Raw genomic sequence first — 23951 nt, 5'->3', positions numbered from 1 at the left:
GTTTCTGACCCAGTTCACCACTTTGGGTCCTAACTTCAGCCCTTCAAGTTTGTTCAACAGCCTCCTATGAGGAACTGTATCAAAGGCTTTGCTGAAATCCAAGTAAATTACATCTAGCATATGTCCTCGATCCAGCTCTCTGGTCACCCAATCAAAAAATTCAATCAGGTTCGTTTGGTACGATTTACCTTTTGTAAAGCCATGTTGCCTCGGATCCTGTAACCCATTAGATTCAAGGAAATACACTATCCTTTCTTTCAGCAACTCTTCCATTATTTTTCCAACAGCTGAAGTGAGGCTCACCGGCCTGTAGTTTCCTGCTTCATCCCTGTGACCACTTTTATGAATAGGGACCACATCCGCTCTCCTCCAATCCCCAGGAATCACTCCCGTCTCCAGAGATTTGTTGAACAAGTCTTTAATAGGACTTGCCAGAACCTCTCTGAGCTCCCTTAGTATCCTGGGATGGATCCCGTCTGGTCCCATCGCTTTGTCCACCTTCAGTTTTTCAAGTTGCTCATAAACACCCTCCTCCGTGAACGGCGCAGAATCTACTCCATTTTCTCGTGTAACTTTGCCAGACAATCTCGGTCCTTCTCCAGGATTTTCTTCTGTGAACACAGAACAGAAGTATTTGTTTAGCACATTTGCTTTCTCCTCATCACTCTCCACATATTTGTTCCCAGCATCTTTTAGCCTAGCAATTCCATTTTTTATCTTCCTCCTTTCACTAATATATCTGAAAAAATTTTTATCTCCCTTTTTTACATTTTTAGCCATTTGTTCTTCCGCATGTGCCTTCGCCAAACGTATCTCTCTCTTGGCTTCTTTCAGTTTCACCCTGTAGTCCTTTCTGCTCTCCTCTTCTTGGGTTTTTTTATATTTCATGAACGCCAACTCTTTCGCCTTTATTTTCTCAGCCAGATGTCCAAAAGATGAGCCTCTGTCCATTCTGTGAGAAGTGCTGCCTCCTGTGCTACTAGACGACTCTTGGTTCTTCCTTTATGGTGGTTCTCCCCTTACGATTGATGTAAGCCACTGCCATGACACTGTCTGAGAGAACCCGAACCGACTTGCCCTCCAGCAACAACTGGAAAGTAACTAACGCCAACCAGGAAGCTTCCACCAGTGACAAGCTGCCAAGAGCTGAGCGACCAAGATTCTGAGCTCCCCAACCGAGGAAACTGATATCCATGAGAAGCACTGTCCACTGGGGCTGATCCAGACTCGTTCCCTGAACCAGACTGGAAGACTGTAGCCACCAGCACAGGCTGCAATGAACCAACCCCCAAAGGACTGGAGAATCCAGATTGAGCATTTGCAGAAACCACCATCAAAGAATAGCATACTGAAGGGGGCATATGTGAGCCCGAGCACACCTGACCACTTCCAGGGAGGCTGCCATCAATCCCAAGGTCTGCAGAAAATCCTGCTCCCCCAAAGCCTTTAGCGGCAAAGCAGAACTGCAGGCAGCAGCTATAAAAAAATTTCTTCAAGAGTTGAATAATTATAACAGCATAATCTTGAGGATAGGAGTTAAATGCACAGTGATGGAGTGTTAATTATGTTGTATTTATTTGTAGAGAGGCAGCTTATATTCATTATCTTCCAAGGAAGACCCTTTGGGGTTGAAATGCACATAAAAAGGAAGGGCGCCTGGAGCTATTAATCATCAATGTTGATGGTGGCAGGATCCATCAAATTTCAAGATAAGTGTTGCCTTTCAATTAGAAGTAGAAGGTTTTTGTTTACACGATTTACAATGTTTTTTAAAAAAAGATATGGGTATTATTATTAAGAAATGAGTTAAAGGATTAAAAATAAAGATTTAGTAGGGAAAGGTAGGAGGTGGTGGACATAAATGATTATAAAAATATACAAGACAGGAACTTGAAATGATATAGACATCATAAGAGGTTCTGAAGACTGATGTCTGTATAGTTATGATATGCCCACCACAAGTTTGATTGCTCAAAGAGAGAATAAGAACATCAATAGAGATGTTCTTATGTTCTTATGTATAGAAAAAGTGAATGTTAGGAATTGATGGCAATAGTTTATTTGTTATCGTTACCAAAATTGTTTATTTGTACCATCTGGATACCCCCTTTTTTGCTATAAATAATTTGAAACATGGGGTTGATGTTTTAAGGCTTTATTCTGTAATATCTTTATGGCAGCAGCATCTGTAGCCGTAAGGGAATCCCCAGCACTATCGACAGTAAGAGAAACCCGGTTCTGGTTGGACAAGTTCCTGCTGAACCAGAACAAACGCAGGTAGGGCTGGTCTCGGTTAGGGCACAGGTCTTTGACCTGGGGGCCGCCGCTGGGCGCAATGGACCACTGGTCCGACCCAGCTAGCGGCAATTCTTATGTTCTTATGTCAGCAGCTGGGGAAATCCCTGTGTGGGCGGTAGGGAAAGCCTGGGCTTCCCCACTACCTACAGCTAATGAGAGGTGCATGCGTTAAGGGGAGCCCTGCTTGCCGGCACCCAAAGCTGATGAGGATTCCCCCTCACAGCGGATGAAGCACTTTGTGCACACGCCAGCCGCATCTACTGCTCATAGGGAACACAATGAGCACTTTTTCAGTCTCTTTAAAGTACTCATTGTAAACCGCTAGGGAGGAAAAAGTAAGTGCCGGTTAGCAATAAAACCCAATTAAGCTCAATTAAATGCTTCTTCCCGAGGCAAGGTGTACAGCTGAGGCACCTCTAATTAAAATTTGGGGAGCTAGGGGAAAATGGGGGAGGGTCGGACAGACCCCCCGAAAGGGTCCCCCAAGCTCTGTCTAGCCAACAAAACCAGGGACAAAAGTCCACTAATCAGATCCAACAGGCCCTAACTAACAAGAGGAAAGACTGCATAGGCTTACCGCCTCCACCTGCTGAAGACTGAGAATAGACCGATTGTAGATGGGACTGCCAAAAGTTCTGGAGGGACGATAAAGAAAGGACAGTTTTGGCAATTTCGCACAATCCGGAGAGTCTAGATTAGTGTTGGTTTAGAGATAGGAGGAGTCTTTGAGGACTGTTCTAGATAAAAAGATGGCTTTTTACCACCAAGGGCCCTTTCTATGTCATGAGACACTGGTCTTTGAACTAAGGGTCACCGCGTGAGCAGACTGCTGGGCACGATGGACCACTGGTCTGACCCTACAGCAGCAATTCTTATGTTCCTCCTTACACTTGGACCTTAGATCCAATTTCATTCACCACCCTCCATCCCTCCAGATAATTTCATTTTGAACCACCCCCTCCCATATACTTCCAGGATCATTCTTCCTCCCTGGCATATATCACAGATTCTAATCTCCTCTACTGCTCACCCCTTTTATCATCTGTGCTCACAGGTCCCATCCCACAAGTGACTCTAAGGGGGTGGGACCACTGTACTTTGGAGTAGGGAACAAGCTTAGTCTCCGCATTTACTGCCTTCTTTTCACAGCATGACTGCAGTCTTGAGCTACAGAAGCAGCAGCAGGGAGGGGCATGGAAATTGCAGGTTCATAGGAAGGAGGAGAAGGAATGAGCTAATAGTTCCAGACGGGGTCAGATTTGGACATCTAGAACCTTGCTGCCCTAAGCATATCTAAAGTGTATGTGCATAAATGCAGGTCTGCAGGCCATACCTCCTTTGACTCCTTTGAATGGATAGAAGAATGCAACCAACAGGTTCATGAGGACAGCAAGGTTAAAGGAGATACTGCTCCAAAAGGACATATTTCGAGAGCACCAATAGAGAACAGGCTGGGCTGTGGAAGAGAAAAGAAATGTCAATGCACAGTACAGAACAGCTGAATGAATACAATGCAGACACTTGAGACATCCATTGATCACTTCCTAGCACAAAGTGTGGGGCGTGCAATTTAATGGTTCAGATGTTTCATTCTATCATCATTAAAATATAATTTACAAATCTGGACAATCTTGTTTTCATTTTCCAAATGCTTGATTCTCCCTAAACCCAAATGGTAACTGCCTCCTAATGATGGTTTTCAGCAACAGACACGCCTGCCCCTCACCTCTTAGCTTCTTCTGCCAGTTCATTTCATTGAAGAGATCCTCAGACCTTAGGAAGAAGTCATTGATTTTGCTACCTTGCTCATCTCGTTCTGTTGAATAATAAATCCTTAGCTTTGACTCCTTGGTGAGGAACTCACAAATGCTGGGTACAGGGAAAACTATTTGTTCCATTGTACGGTCCAATCGAACAATCTAGGCACAAAGGAAAAGTATATTGGTCACTGGTGTGAATTATTAGACTTCTGTAGCATTAGAAACAATAACCCTGGGAAGACATGACATGTCTGCAGCAGAAAAATTGAGAATTGCCCTCCTCTAGCCAGTGTCTCAACTCTTCCCATCAATTACGAGTTGAACATTCTGCATTCCTAGGGATTAATGAAAACAAACTCATACAGCAATCGTACCTCTATCTGAGCCGTGTGCTTAGCATAGAACTCCAAAGCCTCGTCTCCATCGCCCGTCTGCCCACTTGGTTTCAGCATGTGCTGCAGCTCTTTATTGTGGCGGGCCAACTTATAAAGGAAGGAGCAAGGACAGCATGTGAGATTTATAGTACAGAGCTCCCCTTGGCTATATTTTTTCTACTGTCTATGACCGAGTACATTACCAACGGGATGCTCATTAAACTTGACAGGTGACAGAGGGGAATAAAGTGTAAGCCTTCAGCCGCTATTCAGGCAGCTTCAGGTGGCAGCAAAACACAAAACGTATTTAAAGCAGGTTTTATCTCCTAGTAAAAGCTTGCAATGCAGAAGTTTATCATTCTCAAAGCTTCAAATGTGAACAAAGGTCACTGGGGTTAATCATTGTAAAGGGCAAAGGGGATAGCACTTGATATACCAATATCTGCCTTAATACAAAATATGGCGGTGCGTCTGATTTTTGGGCTGAAGAACTGTGATCATGTGAGCCCTTTCTATCAACGGTTTCATTGGCTACCTTTTGAGGCAAGAACTTTGTTTCAATTTGGTTGCATTTGCTTTAAAGCACTGTTTGGTCTGGCTCCTCCCAATTCAACAATCCATCTTTAAAGAGGTTTTTGGATAAGACTTTCGCTTTTCAGTTAGGAAAAATGAATTCTTGGTTAAGTATTCTGATCCCTCAAGCACAATCATATTATGTCTTTAGGAAATGACTAAAAACCTATCTGTTTGATAAATTGGTAACTTGAATATTGTAGTATCCTTTGCTTATATGTATGCTTCACTGATTGTGAACCGCCTGGAACTTATGGTAGGGCGGTATATAAAAATGTACCCTCTAATTCTCCCACCTGAGCATTGCGTATTGATGCACCTTCTTGTCCAGTTTGTCAGGGACTGTCTCTTCTGTGTTTTGATGTAGTAATATACTGCTTTTTCTGTGTGGTTTACACAATCAAAATGATTTCCAAATTTTAGACAGGTCCTTATTTTGCACCTGGGGCAATGACATGTTAAATGACTTGCCCAGAGGCACAAGGAGCTGCAGTGGGAATCGAACTCACAACCTCCATGCATTGCTACTCATGTAGAATCTGGCTATGCTGCTTCTACTTTCCTTTGAATCCCCACATACAAAGGCACCATCTCATCTACTGCCAGTACATATCATACCTGATGGGCCAAGATGTAAATATTGTGGCCCACATTCCTGGGAGAGGCAGCAGGATCCTCCCCATTCTCTGCATCCTCAAACTCCACGTCTCCTTGCAGGTAGGCCTTCTTGATCACTTCCACCTGGCAAAGGGAGAGAGTGCCTGCATTTATTCCAGCTCTCACACTTAACATGGAAAAGGCAGGAGTGATTTGACATTGAATCTCCTCTTCCTTGAGCTAGAGGGCAAGTTATGCTCCAAGCAGTGCCAGCAGTTTAAAATATATTGAGAAGGAATGGGAAGGACAGCAGGGGACGTGGAGAAGAGGTGAGAAAGAGAAAAGGCAAATGAAAGATGGTATGAAGCCACTAAGTTAAAAAGTGGCAGAGGAGACTAGTAGAAATAATGCAAATTTGCTATAATCTTCTGCTTCCATAGATAAAAAAAGAACAAGACCACCAAGTCGTTAAGTCAGTGACTGCTATACTTCCAGCTTCATTTGGAACCCTCCTATCCCAAATTCAAAGCAGCCTTTAAAATCAGGGTGGCTGAATTCAGCCCACCACTGAGTTTTTTTTATGGCCCTTGAGACTGTGGACTCTCATAGAAGTGTGCTCAGCTCCTTCCTCCACCCCCCCCCCCCCAACCAAGAGCATGCTCAGTTTATTCCTTCCTTCCTCCTCACTGAACAGTTGCAGGTTTAGCTCCCTTTTCCCATCCCAGGGCCAACCTTAGAGTCCCTCGTGGTCTAGTGACCAACTGGGCCAGCTCCAATCTCAGAATGGCTTCTACAATCTTGAGTGGCAGTCATTTTGATGCCGGGGACAACATGGGCAGGAGTAACTGAGGCTTGGCTTGTCCAACCACTAAACCACCAGGGACTCTAAAGAAAACCCAAAAGGGGGGGGAGGGGAAGTTGTGAAAGCTGCTATGGTTTGGTAGCAGGCACAGTTTGGTTTTCACTGAAAAAAAACTGTTCCAGTTGCTCTCTACATTGTGGTCTGCAGTTTAGACTATTCATAAGGGGAGAAAGGGAAAATTTAATGCACGTGACTAGATCGAGAGATGTTTGCATGCACTAGCACAACTCACCAGCTCTTTGGGTCGCATGTTGTAGAGGATACGCTCAGCATTTTCACTGTCATGCCTACTTTCCATGATAGCTAGCAATAACTTGGAAGCATTGTTCTAAGGGGCACAGAAAAAGCTAAGTCAACCCCACATCCTCAAGACAGGCTAAACCTCTCTCATCCCATATACCAAGTGTGCTAATATAGCAACATCCATTCACCTGTAAACCTACCCATATAGGGCAGCCAGAAATTTCAGTAGTTTCTCTCTCAATCCATTTTAGAGAAATCAAAATTGTCAAATCAGCAACGAGTTTTATAAAGCTATCGTGCTACATTTTCCAGACTTCAGCAATAATGTATTAATTATTACATATGGCTCTTGTCTGGTCTGTGCCACTCATCATGACCCCTGTTATAAAATAATTTAACCTGTTCTTAACCATCTTGCCCTCAGTGCACAAGATGTGATCCTGGCACATTCCATTCCATTTCTACCAGACTTTTGATGATGTGGCTTGCAAACACTCACCTTCAGCTCCAGCACCAAGTCCATCCTCTTCTTACCCAGAGGATTGATGTCATTCAGAATGAGTGCGGTGATTATGTCAATCCCATTGGACTCATGAGTGGCAATACAATTCTGAAAATGAACACCACAGACATGAACCAGCACCACAGAGCACACAAATCAGCCTAACAGCTGTATAAAGCTAGTTTAGGCCCAGAAGAAAACCATACAAGTAGCAGAGCAGACTGCAGCATCCTGGAGTATCAGTGTCCTACCAGGATAACTACAGTGCCTGGTTAGCAGAAACTGCAAGAGCTGCTCATATTTGGGAAGACTACTATGTCCAGGGCAGAGCACTGAAGGGCTTCTGCCATTTCCATTAGGAAATGAAGATAGTCTCTCCCCTTCTGAGCAACCTTACCTGAAGGATTCGCCCATAGGAATAGATATACAGTAGAAAAGTTGACTGATACTTGCAATACCCCACCCACCCCCTTAACATGGAAAACCTACTACAGAAGACAGCTTGTCCATTATGCTTGCCTGAGAGAATGAATACCAGCTAGTAATACTGTACTTATAAACGTGTGCAAGAAAAATAACAGCAGATAAAGCCCACACCAACCACTCATCTCTAAAATCCCTTCCTCTTCATTAAAGATTCCTGATGCTCATCCCATGCTTTCTTGCCTTCAGATAACATCCTCATCTTCACCACCTCTACTGGAGTGCTGTTTCACTATCTGCAACCCTTTCCCATCAAGAAATTGCTCCTTATATTACTCCTGAGTCTACCTCCTTCTACCTTTTGATCCCAAGCTTCAATTTAATTTAATGAGGCCCATCTCTGCGTAATACATGCCCATAGGTTGGGTTTTTTTTAATGTTATCTATCATATCTCTGTCATCCTGCTCACAAATTTCTCATCTGTGCTAATTAAAGGTACGGTGTCCAGAACTGCCCTCTACTTCAAATGAGATCTGACCAGAGACTTATCACCTCCTCTTCTGCATTTAGCCTTCTCCTTTATTATGCTTAAGATCACAGAACTTCACCCCCTATATTGTCTGTCTACAATTTTTGCAACCCAAATGCACAAGTCTTCTTTCTAGTGCTAATGTTTTTGTTAGATTCTTGATACACTGTTCTCCTGTGGTGCAACCAAACTGGCTTGCATACAGATACTTTCTCTGTCTCTAATGGGTTTACAATCTAAGATTTTATATCTTGGGCAAAGGAGAGTTAAGTGATTGCCCAGGGTCATAAGTAGCCACAATGGAATAGAGCCCGATTCCATCAATGTTTTGCCCACTGTGCTAAGCTTTAGGCTATTCCTCCACTCACTCAAATCTCCTCCAGATATTGCTGTCATCCATAAGGCGGCACATAATTCCCTGACAATAAAAGTGTGCTTTGGAGGGGAAGACAGAAGCCATCCCCTTTCCTTGGTTTTACACGGTGAGGAGTGGATTGGGTTGGATTTTTTGTATTTGATGCACCACTTGAACATAAGTATTAAGCGGTTTACAATACTAATACATAGACATTGAGCTACTCTCTGTCCCGAACAAAGAGCTGGTGGACAAGTCACTATTTTTGTCTTCAGCTCTGGCTTAACACTTGTCACACTTGAGAATATGCTTCATCTGAAACACAAAATGAGTTACAATACAAATACCCATACTTATACAAATTACAAAGTATAAAAATTTTAAAAGTACAAAAATGTCTTTGTAACCTATTTTTAAAAACCCTAATCAAAACAAATAATCCATCGTCTAAACCTGTCACACCTAAGACATCCCACACCATTATCAACCCACCCCAAAAGCAAGTTAAGTCTTGCCTCTTATGAAAACCTCCTTCACTTGCAGCTCTATAAGAGCCTTCCAGCAATAAGGACCAGAGACTGCAAAAACTCATGACTTCATTCACTGCAACTTGAAAAGTCAGGGAGCTGGAAGAGAGCTTTTGGGATTAACACAAAGTTCTTGTAGAGTCAAAAGCAACATCAGGAAATATTTTTTCATGAAAAGGGTGTTGGATGCTTGCAATGCCTTCCCAAAAGGGGTGTTAAAAGCAAAAACTCTGTGTGTCCCCCCCCCCCTCCACCCCAACTCAAGCGGATCAATTTTTCACTCCGTCAAAAATTACAAAGACTAGGGGACACTCGATGAAATTGCAGGGAAATACTTTTAAAACCAATAGGAGGAAATATTTTTTCACTCAGAGCATAGTTAAGCTCTGGAACGCATTGCTAGAGGTTGTGATAAAAGCGGATAGTGTAGCTGGTTTTAAGAAAGGTTTGGACAGATTCCTGGAGGAAAGACCATAGTCTGTTATTAAGAAGCCTCTGCTTGCTCTGGATCAGTAGCATGGAATGTTGCTACTCTTTGGGTTTTGGCCAGGTACTAGGGACCTGGATTGGCCACCGTGAGAACTGACTACTGGGCTTGATGGACCATTGGTCAGACTCAGTAAGGCTATTCTTATGTTCTTAATTATAAATACCTGAGTTGGCAGGAATCCACAAATCCTGTAACTGAAGTACTCTTCCAGAAGCCAGAACATTCTGCCCTCTGCAGTTGGTGGCATCGTCCACAGGCTGCCACCATACCACTCCCTCTCCCACACATGTTCAGTTTTTGGCAAAGTTGATGACCGAGCCCAGTTCCTGTAGAAACTGAGTCACATGATCAGTGGCCTTCTTGCTCTTCCTGTATGATTTTGTTCTGATCAATCAAACATCCAATATGAATGCACTAATACTCCCACTTTCTATAAGGACCATCACCAAGAATATCCTTGGGGCTGTTGCCAATCCAAACAGGAGCATGGGCAACTGAAAATTCGACCTAGAATTGCAAACGAATATTGGTATTCCACTCAAAGATATCAAGTGACACGAGGAAAACTCTTTCTGATGAACCACTACTATCACAGAGCTCCAAGTCATCATCCGGAGCCTTGATATTCAAAGGGCCTTATTCACCCACTTGAAAACCAACATAATATGAACAAACCTTGTTTCTTGGGTACTGCAAAGTAAATTGAATGCCATTTCTTTGCTCCTCAAGAGGAACTGGGACAACCTTCTCTAACTACAATGTTTCTAGTGTTGCTGACCCTTTCAGAGGACTGACAAGGGGATTCCAAGAAAATGCTGGAAAGAGGTTACGTTAATTCTAGGATGTAATTTTTACCTATAAAACTTTGAGAACTCATTGACCTGAGGTTATCTGGGGTATCTCTGGTAAAACTGCCTTAAAACACCATCTCCCCTACAACCTTGTAAGTTTCTGGCTCCCTGTTCCAGCTTATTGACCACCTCTGCGAACACCACAAAACAGCTGACCCAGGGATGGATATTTACCCTGCTGAGAACTGTTGACTCTACCCAGTCTATACTGCCTAGCTTCCTCAAAGTGACCCCTAGTCAACTGTAAGCAGAGCAAAATTCTAGGATGGTTTTTCAAGAGGCACTTTTGAGTCTTTCAAACTCTTAGCCAACTTGTTTAAGTCCTCAAATAGCAACTGCCCCATAAAAATAATCTTTGTAAAGTGACCCTTTCAGGCTACATCCACTACCCAGCTTCTCAGCCACAAAAATGCATAACAGAACTATGCTTCATAAATATCACGTTATTCGTAACAATTCTACAGCTTCTTATAAAGTTGGGCATACAAAACAGGCTCCAGTATAGGTTTATATCAGAGATCTATCATCTGCACCACTACAGGCTACCAAGTGCATTTATTATGCCCTCTAAGACCTCTACATCAGTTATATGCTAGGTAGTGGCTCTTGGCAGCCCACTGTTAAATTCTTTAAAACAGAAAGGTACCACCAAGTGCAGTAGAGCAGGTGAAGCATGTCTCTGCTTGCCAGGGTATTTGATAAGTTATGGGAGTGCCCTTATTCCAGAGCTGCTGCGACTATTATATGTACAGTTTGTCACTTGTGTAGCCACAGCTGCCATGACCAGCGCTGTCACAAGAGATATTGGTGATATGAGAAGCAAGAAAGAAACTAACAGCTTCTGCTGCAACTGGTAACTGTATCCTTTAAATTTGTTGGAGAGAAGAAAAGGAAGCCGAAATGGTGGCTAAGGGAGCTTCAGCATGGCCAGAGTGATTGAGGGTGTGTACACAAGCACATGCTCAGGTGTTGTGCACTGACTCACTACACAGAGGAATGCCAGTGTTACATAATGTCGGAGGCACTTGAGTACAGTACAGAGTGAACTAGATTCAGAGGGTGGAGTGAAACCAGCACCTGGCACATGCTGAAATATAACCTGCTCTTCCAGAGGAGCTAGGAAGAACACCATAGACTTGGAGCATTCAAAGGAATGTGTGCTCTCGGGTGGATCCAATAGGGAAAATTACTGGCACTGGGAACCAAGAGACACAATATGCTTCTGCCAGAGGGCATTGTCCTTTCTCACTATTGCTGACAACATTACCTGGTTCTCATGGCATGGGCCTTGGCAGTACTCCGTCAAACTCTCTAGTGTCTGGTTGATGAGTGCTACATTTTTCTCATTGATGTACAGACCAAGGAGACCAAGCCCACCGGTGGTACTGCCACAGATACAGTCCAGGAACTGCAGAGTCTCGCAGACTAGATTATAGTTGCTTTTGTTAATCTGGCAGCGTAGGAAGTTCTGGAGTGTAAAAACAAAGACAAGTTAATTGCTCTGAGTATAACCACAATGATTTCAGTACACTATGTTCAAGAAGTCACACTTCAGTCTTATTCTATCCTGGTCATTACATAACGTCACATAGATACCAAGAAATTGCGCACATGTCAAAACCCCAAAAGCACCTATCAAGCTGCAAAGGGTGAAAGAATACATAAGGAAAAAGAGATTAGGTTCTTACCTTAATAATATATTTTCCAGTAGATAGGGATGGTATGCTGAACCCCCCCACACCCATCACTGTCGATACACTTGCCTGGACCTCCTGCTACTTTAAGACTGACCTTTCTGCTACTTGTAAATTGGAAGACATCGTATATTGTCTGTATAGTGTTACTTGGGATTTTCCCCAGAGTGCAACAGTTTCTTTTGGCCTTTTATCCTAATAAAGTTTTATTTGTTCCTTTCCTCTCCATGATGTGGTTATGAGCAGATCAAAGTCTCCTGTTTTCTCACGTAGGACTGTTGCTGGCTTTGAAACTGGGGGCAGCAGTGGAGAAGGAGGAGGTGCTGAAAACAATGATCAGCATCTCCTGCAATGGACTTGTGGCTGCAGATGCAAGACCCATGGTTCAACATACTATCCCTATCTACTGGAAAAGATATTATCAAGGTAAGAACCTAATCTCTTTTTCCAGTGCAATAGGGATGGTATGCTGAACCATGGGACATACCTAAGCAGTCCCAGAAACTCCGGGTGGGAGAGATAAGCTTGCCTTCAACAAGGAGTCCTCTTGAGCTGCTATAAAGTTTGCTGAAAGTGTGAAGGGACGACCAAGTTGACGCCTGGCAAATCTCATCCAGAGGAATCATCCTGGCTTCAGCCCAGAAAGAGGCACTCCCTCACGTTGAATGTGCTCGAAGCGCGAAGGAGGCTGCCAACCGCAGATAATGTAGCAAGACAAAATAGCTGACCTGATCCATCTTGAAATGGTAGCCTTGGAAGCCAGCCTCCCCTTAGCTGGATTCATCAAAATGAAGAGGTGGTCCGAGAAATGAAAGTCATTCATAACCTCAAGGGTAATGCAAAATAGCTTTCCTTACATCCAGCACCTTTAGGACTTTATCCTTTTTCTTAAAACCCAAGGGCTGAAAAGCTAGAAGGCGACCTTTCTAGTTGATTTGAAACATTAAAACCACCTTTGGCAAGAAAGAGGGAATGGTCCTCAAGGAAACCTCAGCCTCTCTGATGCGCAAGTAAAACTCCTTGCATGACAAGGCTTGTAGTTCGGAGAAATACCTCGAAGATGTGATGGCAACCAGGAACACAGTCTTGATAGTCAAGTCCATTAGTGTGGCAATCTGTAAGGTCTCAAACGGAGCCCTCGAGAGCCCTTCCAACATGATGTGTAGATTACAGGACAGACAGGGCTGCCAAACCGAGGGCCATAGCCTCAGAGCACCTGACAACATCCGGGTGCGCAGAAAGAACACTGATCACCCTGGGACCTGATAAAGGTAATGCCAGCCACTTGAACCTTCGAGGATGAAACCACCAGCCCCCATATCCAGACCTTCTTGAAGAAAAGACAGGTTGGCAGATACTGAAACCATGGAAGAATTCAGCTGCTCCTTGCAGCACCAACATTGGAAGGTATTCCATGCCTCGGTGTATGCCGTGAATGAGGCATGGGTTCAGCCAAAGGAAGTCTTGCCTCACCAATCTGCTTGACTTCTTTGAAGGTGTGGATAAAGGTGAGCTGGTTGATGTAGTGTATCTAGATTTTCAGAAAGCTTTTGACAAAGTTCCTCATTAGAGGCTCCTGAGAAAACTAAAGGATAATGGGATAGGAGGCAATATTCACTTGTGGATTAGGAAATTAATCGGACAGAAAACAGAGGGTATGGTTAAATGGCCATTTTTCTCACAGGAGGAGGGTAAGTAGTGGAGTGCTGTTCTGGGACCGGTGCTATTTAACTTATTTATAAATGATCTGGAAAATTGGAATGAGTGAGGTGATTAATGCTGGCTTCTACATAGCTATGGTAGAGGATTTTACCATGGGCTGGAGAAGTAAATGCTCCAACGCTCTGCTTTAAATCATTTGCAGGTATCACTCAAGCAAACATAAAACACCTACAATCATTCTAGAATACAATTGGACATCAAGAAGAAATGATCATATGTTTCCATTGTTTGAGGCGCTTTGCTGGTTACCAGTTAAGTTTAGAATCAAGTTTCAAGTTTTACTACTGGTCTTCCAGATTTAGCTTCTCGTGTTATAAGTCTTTTCTTATATGATCTATTAATGATCAGCAGATGGTTGTTCCAGAACCGTGTAAGGCTTTTTTTTCTTTTTGGCTCCCTCCCTTTGGGATGATTTCATTTTCTATTCACTCAGAACAAATTTGTCACACTTTAAAATGGCTTTGAAATGTATTTTTTTCAATTTGCTTTTGGAGGCTCAGTGGGGTCCCAGACAGGTAGCAGACTCGATTTCAACATCAAACATTGCAGTCTGGCAGCAGTTGTATTGTACTGTATTATTTTACTTTATTATATGTTATTAATTTGAGTGCATGATTATTTGAATGCTTGTCTTTCATATAATTTTTTGCTGGAGTTCATGGACAGAATGCAACTAACCCCCTCTTCTACAAAGTCACGCTAGCAGCTGCCACACAGTAACGGCCCCGAAGCCCATAGAGATTTAAAGGGCCTTGGGGCTGTTGCCTTTTACAAAAAAATCTCCATTTCAGGTGAATGTTCCATTCCATGGGGTAACAGTTTGGAACGACCTACCAGAAATGATCAGAAAAGATTCTAACTACACATCATTCCGAAAGAAGCTAAAAACCCTCTTATTCGACCGCTAAATCCAACATCTTTCCTTGAATTGAACCTATCCTCATCATTTTCTGGTGCATCAGACTACTCCTACCTGTTAACAGAGCCTTTCCCACTCCCCCTAAAAACAAGACCTCCTTTCCAAGTTTCCCCCTGCCCCTTTAACCCTCTCTGTAAGTCGCCTAGAGCCTGAATAGGCTCTAGGCGACTTACAGAACCTAGGCGCAGCAGAACATGATAGCGCAACCATGCCCGGCACTATGGAGCAGGACCTACTTTTACTAGAACAATGGTCCAGTACTTGGCAACTAAATTTTAATGCCAAAAAATGTAAGGTAATGCACCTTGGCAGCAGAAATCCATGCAGAACATACACCCTGAATGGTGAAATCCTAACCAGAACTGTAGCAGAACGGGACTTGGGAGTAATCATCCGGGAAGATATGAAAGCTGCCAATCAGGTGGCGAAAGCTTCAGCAAAAGCTAGACAAATGCTGGGCTGCAACAGAAGGAGCTTTATCAGCCGAAAGCCTGAAGTTATACTGCCGTTGTACAGATCCATGGTGAGACCTCACCTGGAGTACTGTGTTCAGTTTTGGAGGCCACATTATCAAAAGGATGTGAAGAGAATGGAGTCGATTCAGTGAATGGCCACTAGGATGATCTCAGGACTTAAAAATCTCCCATATGAAGAACGTTTGAACTGGCTGCGCTTATATTCTCTCGAAGAGCGCAGAGAAAGGGGGGACATGATAGAAACATTCAAATACATCACGGGCCACATTGAGGTGGAGGAAGAAATCTTTTGTCTTACGGGTCCCACGGCAACAAGAGGGCATCCGCTAAAACTCGGGGGGGGGGGGGGAGATTTCATGGGAACACTAGAAAATACTTCTTCACCGAAAGGGTAATTGATCGGTGGAATGGTCTTCCACATCAGGTAGTCGAGGCCAGTACCATGCTCGACTTCAAGGGACGATGGGACAGACAAGTGGGGTCATTCCAGAGGAATGCTTAAAAGATGGATTCTCGAAGGAGGGAGGGTTCTTGAGTGGGCAGACTTGTGGGCCGTCAGCTCTTTTCTGCCGTCATACTCTATGTTTCTATGAGCAACACACAAATGGAAGATTAGATTAGATTAGTATTTGGACCAATGTAAAACCAGCAAGACTTGTCTTTCAAATTAGGCAATATATAAAGTCAAGTAATAAATGAACATTTTACAATGGCTGTGGCATTCTTTTGAAAATCTGATCTTTGTTGATTTTTTTTTGTTTTTTAAGGTAAGCTTTCCTATGCCATAGTTACAACTGAGAGCCAGATTCAGTAAAGTTAGCGATCATCTAACGATTGTCACTAAACCAGTTTTGACTGATTTAGCGACAATAGCATTTACCGACCCAATGCAGAATACAGCTCACTGCAAGGTTTTCTGCACGATCGCTCATTCTCTGATCTGGCCATGCAAATAAGCTCATTAAACTAGCAAAGCAATTGATGCTCTAACATGGCTTCCCAATGCACAAAAAAAGTGATTGCTTTTAGTGATCCAAAAAAAGCGACTGGTCTGACCAGAACTCAAAGCCAAATAAGTTCAAAAGTCAGTGCTGGGAACTAGCACTTTGTATCACAGAAGAGCTGCCAAATCATCATGAATAAAAACTAGCTAATCTTAACTGTTTCCAACGGCATTTTCTTGTAGACTTAAAGCATTGCCTGTTTCATTTTGCTACGTGGTATTCTTGGACACTGGAGGTCAAATAGCAGATGGCTCCATAAACTAAAGGACACAGCATCTTTATGCCCAAATGGACTATTTTCAAGTGTCAGTGAACTACTTTCAGAATGTCCTGTTTGGTACTTTTTCCAGAATAAAAGAACCAAGCTCTAATGCAATGCAGGAATACAGCTGCCCAATCGCAAGTCTATGCAGTTAACAGCAATTCCCCCCCCACCCACCCTTGTCAAAAAACAATCATGTTTCCTCTCCTAACTATATCTCATCTCAGCTTTCAAATGTTTTAGAGGTTAGCCATCTTTCTGGTCCCCTTCTCCATCTATGTAGCCCTCAACTCCCTTGGCTTCTCCCCCTAAAGATAAGAGTAGAGGTAAGGTTATAGGGATAGGATTAGAGGTAATTTGTAAAATTAGTCAGAGACCACTGTTCAGGCAGTGGGCCTGATGGGCCGCCGCGGGAGCGGACCGCTGGGCGAGATGGACCTCTGGTCTGACTCAGCGGAGGCAACTTCTTGTGTTCTTGTGGGATGTTAAGGAGGATGTTCAGATCACAAAAGAATTCTTCTAGATGCACATAGAATTACTTCCTCCTTATGGCATTTTCCAGCACTTTATATTAGATGTGTAAGCATTTTCAGCTGTTAAAACAATACGAGGGGGTGCTGAAAAGTTCAGCCCAACCAAGAAGAGAATGACGTGGATATGGTTCAATCAATGATCTAGGAGAAAAGAAAAGGTACCAAGCCTCAGAACAAAAGTACAAAGAGGCAATGGAGATGTCAAATCCAACTTTGGTTGTTTAGCATTTTAAGGATTCATCATTGAACTTCAGTACAAATTTTTAATAAAGGATTCGTGACTGCAGGTTGGATTTGACATCTCCATTACCTCTTTGTACTTTTGTTCAATCAATGATCTGAAACAATGTCAAAGCATAGAATTTGTTTCTGCAAACTGGCACTTAACAAAATAAGAAAACACTTTTCAGCCAGTGACAAAATAATGCTCAGAATTTAGAAAGTTGGTTGGTTGGGCTGAGAAAATTTCAGCACCCCCTCATAGTAGCTGCCAAAGAATCATTATGGAGAAACAACAATGGCTGAGGACTTACAGACAACTTCCTTTGGCATTACTCATCAGCCACAATGTAGCAGCTGCTGACAAATCAAGCCAGCCTCTAGCGCTACCATAGTGGCTTCTTTCTTCATGTTGAAAGCCTCCCTCCCCCCCTCAAAAAAAAAAAAAAAAGTATGGCCTCCTTACTTGTAGGTCTCTATTGTGGTTCTCACAAAGCAACTGCAGAAAACGCAAAATTGGTTGCATAATGGTGATGACAGGGCTCATCTCCAGCTCATCTGTGCTCTTCTCTGTTGTACCAGGTAAACAATCTGTTGTGGAATAGTGGTCTTCAGGATCAGCTTCTCTGCGGTAGGCGTTATATGCCTTCCTGGTAGTAGCCGAGGCCTCCAGGAGCTGCTCTCGAGCTTCCTCTGTGATCTGGGCACTGGGTTCCTTGGCTGCAGGACAGTGTTAAAGCACATATATACTAATGATGGACAGCATCTACATCAAGATGAACAGCAAGAGCAGTCTTTCTGTTCCCTCAAGAGAGGGACTGGTCTGAATTTGAGCAGAATTACCTGGAACTGGTTATTCCACATGCATTGCCTACTTCCCCTGATTGCTCATTTCCCCAACTCCCCAATTCCAGAAATTCAATTCTGATCTAAGTAAAATATTTGGGGTACATGACTGCCAAAGATGACAAGGTGGGAAAATTTGTAAGCTCACCAGTTAGAAAAGGCTAATTGAAGTGCCCTTTCTAGATCACCTTTTATATTGAAAGCAAAAAAAAGGAAGGTGAATACAAATGTGTAAAGGAACAAGTACTTGCAAATTGCATATCAGCAGCTTCTCCTCCATGGCCCTCCACCACTGAACCCCCCCCCAAAAAAAAAAAACCATACACCCCACACTGATACCCATATGGGCATCTCATACAGCCACTCATGGTCTCATAGGTTATTGTGCATGTACTAAAAGGTTGAATCTTTTGCTCTAGTAAGATGAAATTATTCACCAACAATCCACCACCTCAAATTACATTCAGAGATGGAGGAGAATGGATTAGAGAATGGATTATAATTTAATTCAGAGAAGATGTCATTGATTTGAGACAGGAAAATGGTGATGTCAGTCTTGGACTTGTTGAGGTGGATGATATTTTCTGATTCTAGCACAACAGGTACACATTCTGGGAGCTGTAATTGATTCTAAGTTCCTTGCATAATCACGTTATCGGGGGAGGGGGGCAGAGAGAGTACAATTTTTTGATAATGAATGTGACTGTTAGGCAGACTGGATGGACCACGCAGGTTTTTATCTGCTGCTGTAGCAGATGTTTTCCGAGGACCGTAGGCATATATTATCTCATGTGGTACAGACACTCAAATGCATGTGCAGGTGCCCTTCCCACCTGACATCAGCTCATGGGACCATCAGTTCAATAAAAATAAAAGCTAAGATGCCATCTAGGGGGTGTGTGAATTGTGAGAACATATGCCTGCTGTCCTCGGAGTACACCTGCTATATGTAAGTATCTTTGCTTTCTCTGAGGACAAGGAGATAAAATATTCTCATGTGTAGGACTCCCAAGCTTCCAGGATTGTGCCTCTGGACAAAGATTAAGAATATATAAACATGGGCCTGGCAAAACCCAAGTGGGTCGGATGAAAAGTTGGCACTCAAGAAATAAAAAGATTCCGTTTGTCCAAACCGACTGTCTCTTCTGGAGTTCTGTCCCAGTCAGTAGTGAGAAGTAAAGGTATGTATTGAGGACCAAGTAGCCACTTTGCAATATCCTCAATGGATGCAGCGCAGAAATGATCTACCGAAGCAGTCATAGCTCAGACATTGTGGGCTGTTACATGGCCCTATAGCATCAAACCAGTCAGAGTATACACAAAGGAAATACAGTCTGCCAGCCAAGAGGAGATGGTTCTCTTGAAAAACAAACGTCATATACCATATACATAGGGGGGTGGGGGGGTCTGGAAATTTCACTAAATTATACGTTTATATTATATTTATGATATAATTGATTATAATATTTGAAAGAAGATGGGTGGGACGGGATATAATTTTTATATTTTTAGAATTATATGAGAATTACAAGTGTTATTGTTGTTACTAATGATATATTCCTGTACGCTTGCTGTAAGTTTTCAAAATGAATAAAGAATTTTAAAAAAGAAAATACGAACGTCATGTCTCTTAGGGTCAAAAGTCACAAAGAGCTAGGAAGATCTTCTATGAGGTTTAGTGTATTACAGATAGTATGCCAGAGCACATCTGCAGTCCAAGGTGTGCAGTGTTGCCTCTCCAGGATGCAAATACAGTGTACTATGGATTGGTTGAGGTGAATTTCTAAGATAATTGCTTTGAAATTTGATAAGGCGGTATATCAAATTTTTAAATAAACCTGACAACCTTGGGTAGGGATTTTGGATGAGTGCAAAGTACTACTCTATTTTGGTAGAATCTTGATATCACATGCATATGCGTGACATAATCACATCGATGTCCGTGAAGGCTCAAAAGCCCTATAGACACAGCTCTGAGCTAAGGGGATCTTCCAAAAACTGGACAAACTGTTGGGTTTTGGAAATCCCTCCATTGCCAGTGGGGGGGGGGGGAGTTTAGAAAGGAGGAGGAAAGGCACTGGCACCTGTGCCATGGCATACAGTTTGCGAGTCACTGTTCTAGACACCTCAATGATTACAGCCAAGAGGCAGAAAGCATTTACCGGTAGTTGCTTGGTAAAAGAAACCATGTTATTAGTGCTAACGACCAGGGGCTCAGGTGAAGGAGGGATCCCTCATTCTGCATCAGTAGTGTTAGAAACAGTTGAAACTTGTATTGTTTCTTGGATGAGAGTTCTAGGAGGAGCAGAAAACAAACCTGATGTGGTTAAAGAGGTGCTATGAGGATCAGGGGGCCTTGATCTTGGCAATGTCAGGGGAATGAATAGAGGAATCTGTCTCTCCAATGAATGAGGAAGGCAACCAATGCAATGCAATGGGGGTATAGAGTAGAAATGCTGAAGTTTGTTGTTTGGGGGGGAGGGAATGGAGTGAAGAGATCCATGTCTGGTGACCACCATGTGGAGAAAATCTGATGTAAGATAGATGTGCTGAGAGACCATTCAGCTGAAGAAGTCTGCTCAGTTTGTCTGCTAAGATGTTTTGCTTCCCTGCTAAGTAAACCACTTTGACAAGTATGCTACAAGCAATTGTCCAATTCCAAATCTGAATTGCTTCCATGCAGAGGGGTTGAGAACCAATGCCCTCCTTGTTTGTTCAGAAAGATTATGGCAACTTGGTTGTCTATACAGACAAGGAAGACTTAGAGATGTTTCTGGAATGTTTTTAGAGCATTGCCTATTGCTCAAAGTTTGAGAAGATTGGTATCACAGATGTTCTGGAAGAAACAAGTGTCAAAAGATCCTTGAGCCCTATATTTACTTGTAGTGAACAAGTTCTTAGACAATTGTTGAAACGGTTTTAGTTTGTCTGGAGGAAGAAACCCCTCAAATTCTCACAGTTGTTTAAGTAATGATTTAAATAATTGGATATGTAATACTTTTAGTCCATAATTCTACTGACAAGCACAGATAATTGGAAAATCCATTTGCCAAAAAAGAATACCACGTCTTGGCTTCTCTACCTGGAGGAGCAGAAGTGTAAACTCGTGAGCTGTGTGAATGCTTGAGGGTAGATTCCGCTACTAATGAATAAAGTTGAAGTTGAGTTTTGTCAAATCCTGGACATTTTTTTAATTCTATACATTGTGTATCTTTTTAGGAGCTACCTGGACTGACAGGGGATTTTCCCAGTTCTTAAATAAGTTATCTTTCATGATCCTATGCAAAGGAACCTTAATGCATTCATTTGGTGGTATTTCAAAGAAGTTCAACTTAGTTCAGAGCGAGGCTCCTCCTGTTTCTATTTTGATGGGCAAAGCCAGAGTCATCTGCCATATAAAGCCAGTAAAAGATATAATTTCTGGTAGAGACTTGCGTCATTGAGAAGGAGGGGAAGGATTGGAAAATATACCATAGGGTTCTTCTGCTGAGTATTCTGACAAGTCCTCATCTGACTGGTTGGAGATATTTGAGTCAGATTCCTCAAATTACTCTGTGCTAGGTGAGTCAGGAAGTATGCATTGAGAGGAGCATCTGTGTGTCAAAATGAAGGTCGATGGTCTGAGGGAGGAGATAACTCCTTTACTGATGACAATACAGGCATCGAGTGGATCCATGCTGACTCAGATGATCTATGTCAAGCAGTGGTGCATGACCTTGTCTTTGATCAACACTTGGATGTATCCTCGGTCTGGGATGAGGCAGGCATGAAAGCCTTTAAAGCCTGTGAAGTCTACAACTGCAGTAGCCCTGCATACTCTTATCTGAGCATAGCCTGGATCTCTTCCAGGTGTTGGTTCCGAAAGAGACATTAGCATGGAAGCAGCCTGCTGTACTGATTATCAGTGTATGGGCAGTGGTATAGTAAGGGGGAGCAGACCATCCTGGGTGCCATCTTGGTGAGGGTGCTGGTACCTCTCCTTCCTCCCACCCACTCCTTCCTATCCCTCCCTGCAGCATGTGTGCATGCACCCCCCCCCCATACCTCTAGCTCTTTGCCGGCATGAACAGCAGCTCCAACTGCTCGCGCTGGCTTCAGCTCACCCTCTGACATTTCCTGGGCAGCAAGTTGGAGATGCTGCTCGCACCAAGGAAGTTAAAAAGGTATGGGGGAAGGAAAGGGGCGCATGTGCAGCAGGGGGCTACTACCCTCATTATGCCACTGGGTGTAGGAGAACATCTGGATGGAAGGAAAGCATTACATTACATTACATTAGGGATTTCTATTCCGCCATTACCTTGCAGTTCAAGGCAGATTACAAAAGAATTATCCAAGATGTATTACAACAAGAACTTAACAAAAAAAACAAAAATTAGTCATTTTCAAAAAGAGTAAGAAATGGGTAAGGTTATTTGTTTGGGGTAGTTGGCTTTAGTGAGAGGTGGAGTTAGAGACTTGCGGTATTATTTCTTTTTTCAGAGTTTTCTTGAAGAGTATGGTCTTTATTTCTTTTCTAAAAGTCTTGTAGTCGAGGGATGCCGTCAGTAGATTGGCGATTTGGTTGACTAGTTTGGCTGCTTGAGTGGCCAGGAGGCCATCATATAGTTTTTTCTGTTTGACCTCCTTAATTGGGGGGTATGAGAATGGGGTGTGAGTTTTCCTATGTCTGGTTGCGGTGTTGTGGATGAGGCGGTTATTCAGGTAGTTTGGACTGTCTCTGTATAAAGTCTTAAATAGAAGGCAGTAGAATTTAAATTGTATTCTTGCTGGGATCGGAAGCCAGTGTGATTGGAGATATGCTTCTGTAATGTGATCATGTTTCTTTAATGAATAGATGAGTCTTAGTGCTGTGTTTTGGATAGTTTGTAGTGCTGTGTTTTGGATAGCTGAAGCAATCTTCAGTACATCGATGCTTACTATGGGTCGAGGAAGTCCATGCTTTGGAGGATGCCATGCCATGCCTAGAAGGGGAAGAACGTTTGTGCTTCTTAGCTTTTTTATGTGCCGCATCCCCCAATGTTCGAGGCATAGATGAAGATATGGAGTCTTGCTTCTGTAAGGAGCCCAATGCCTGATGCTCTGGATGCGGTGTTGATGTACTCAGTGCTAATGCCCAAGTAATAGAAGGTTAAGTATCAGATTTGATGTTGATGCAGAACCAAAAGGTTTTTCAAACCAAAGCTTTTGGGCTTTGAGTGACCTCTTTTGCATATGGAGGCAGAGGATGCAGCTAATGTCCTGATGTTCCGAAACCAGACACTGAACACACCAATTATGTGGATCAGAGCCTAAAATGATCCGATTACATCAAGAATGTTTCTTAAAGCCACTTTGACATGGAGGAGAAGACAGCCAACATAAAGTCAAAGGGCTCAATGGCTCAGGGAGCTTGAGTAACAAGGATGCCAAAAACAATCAACACTCCCAGGGGAATAAAAAAAGGGCCCAGAAACAAAGTCAGGTAAAATATAGGAACACAATAAAAATAATGAACTATGAGGAAAATAATGAAAAAAGGGTAAAAGTTTGACACGCTGAAGAGAGAACTCGAGACACAGCTTCTTAAACTACAAATAAGATCAAAGCGGGTTACAAAATAATCCAACTAAAATTAAAAAAGGAACTCCATTAAAAATAGGAAAGAAAAATCAAACACACACAAAGTTAAATAACTTAAACCTTACATACTTCGTAATACAGATTGTGACAAAGGGTTTCAGTTAGCTGAACATGAGCCTTTAAATGTCTTAAAATTTCTTTTTTTAAAAATCCTCTTTTCTGAACTCTAATAGTAGACTGTGACCACATTTTTTAAAATGCACATTTTCTAGCTGATGGTCCTGTGAATCAACATCAGACAGGAAGGCACCGGCATACATGTAATATGTACA

The 23951-nt window shown here is 42.7% G+C and overlaps 1 protein-coding gene across 10 annotated transcripts in view; it reads right to left on the bottom strand.

Moving 5' to 3' along the window:
- ITPR1 (inositol 1,4,5-trisphosphate receptor type 1) overlaps positions 1-23951 on the bottom strand; it is a 234033-nt gene that overhangs the window by 41119 nt on the left and 168963 nt on the right. For all 10 annotated transcript variants that reach the window (XM_033925743.1, XM_033925747.1, XM_033925746.1 and 7 more), the window contains 8 exons: positions 17681-17934; positions 11653-11853; positions 7207-7317; positions 6697-6792; positions 5624-5746; positions 4433-4540; positions 4025-4217; positions 3632-3754 (listed from right to left, as the gene is read on the bottom strand). In XM_033925743.1, the coding sequence (XP_033781634.1) occupies positions 3632-3754; positions 4025-4217; positions 4433-4540; positions 5624-5746; positions 6697-6792; positions 7207-7317; positions 11653-11853; positions 17681-17934 (1209 nt within the window). The remainder of the gene's footprint in view (positions 1-3631; positions 3755-4024; positions 4218-4432; positions 4541-5623; positions 5747-6696; positions 6793-7206; positions 7318-11652; positions 11854-17680; positions 17935-23951) is intronic.

The sequence above is a fragment of the Geotrypetes seraphini genome, chromosome 17, assembly GCF_902459505.1.
Source record: "Geotrypetes seraphini chromosome 17, aGeoSer1.1, whole genome shotgun sequence".
Classification (NCBI taxonomy): Eukaryota; Metazoa; Chordata; class Amphibia; order Gymnophiona; family Dermophiidae; genus Geotrypetes; species Geotrypetes seraphini.
The sequence above is the reverse complement of the archived record's forward strand: the minus strand, read 5'-3'. Positions and strand labels throughout refer to the sequence as shown.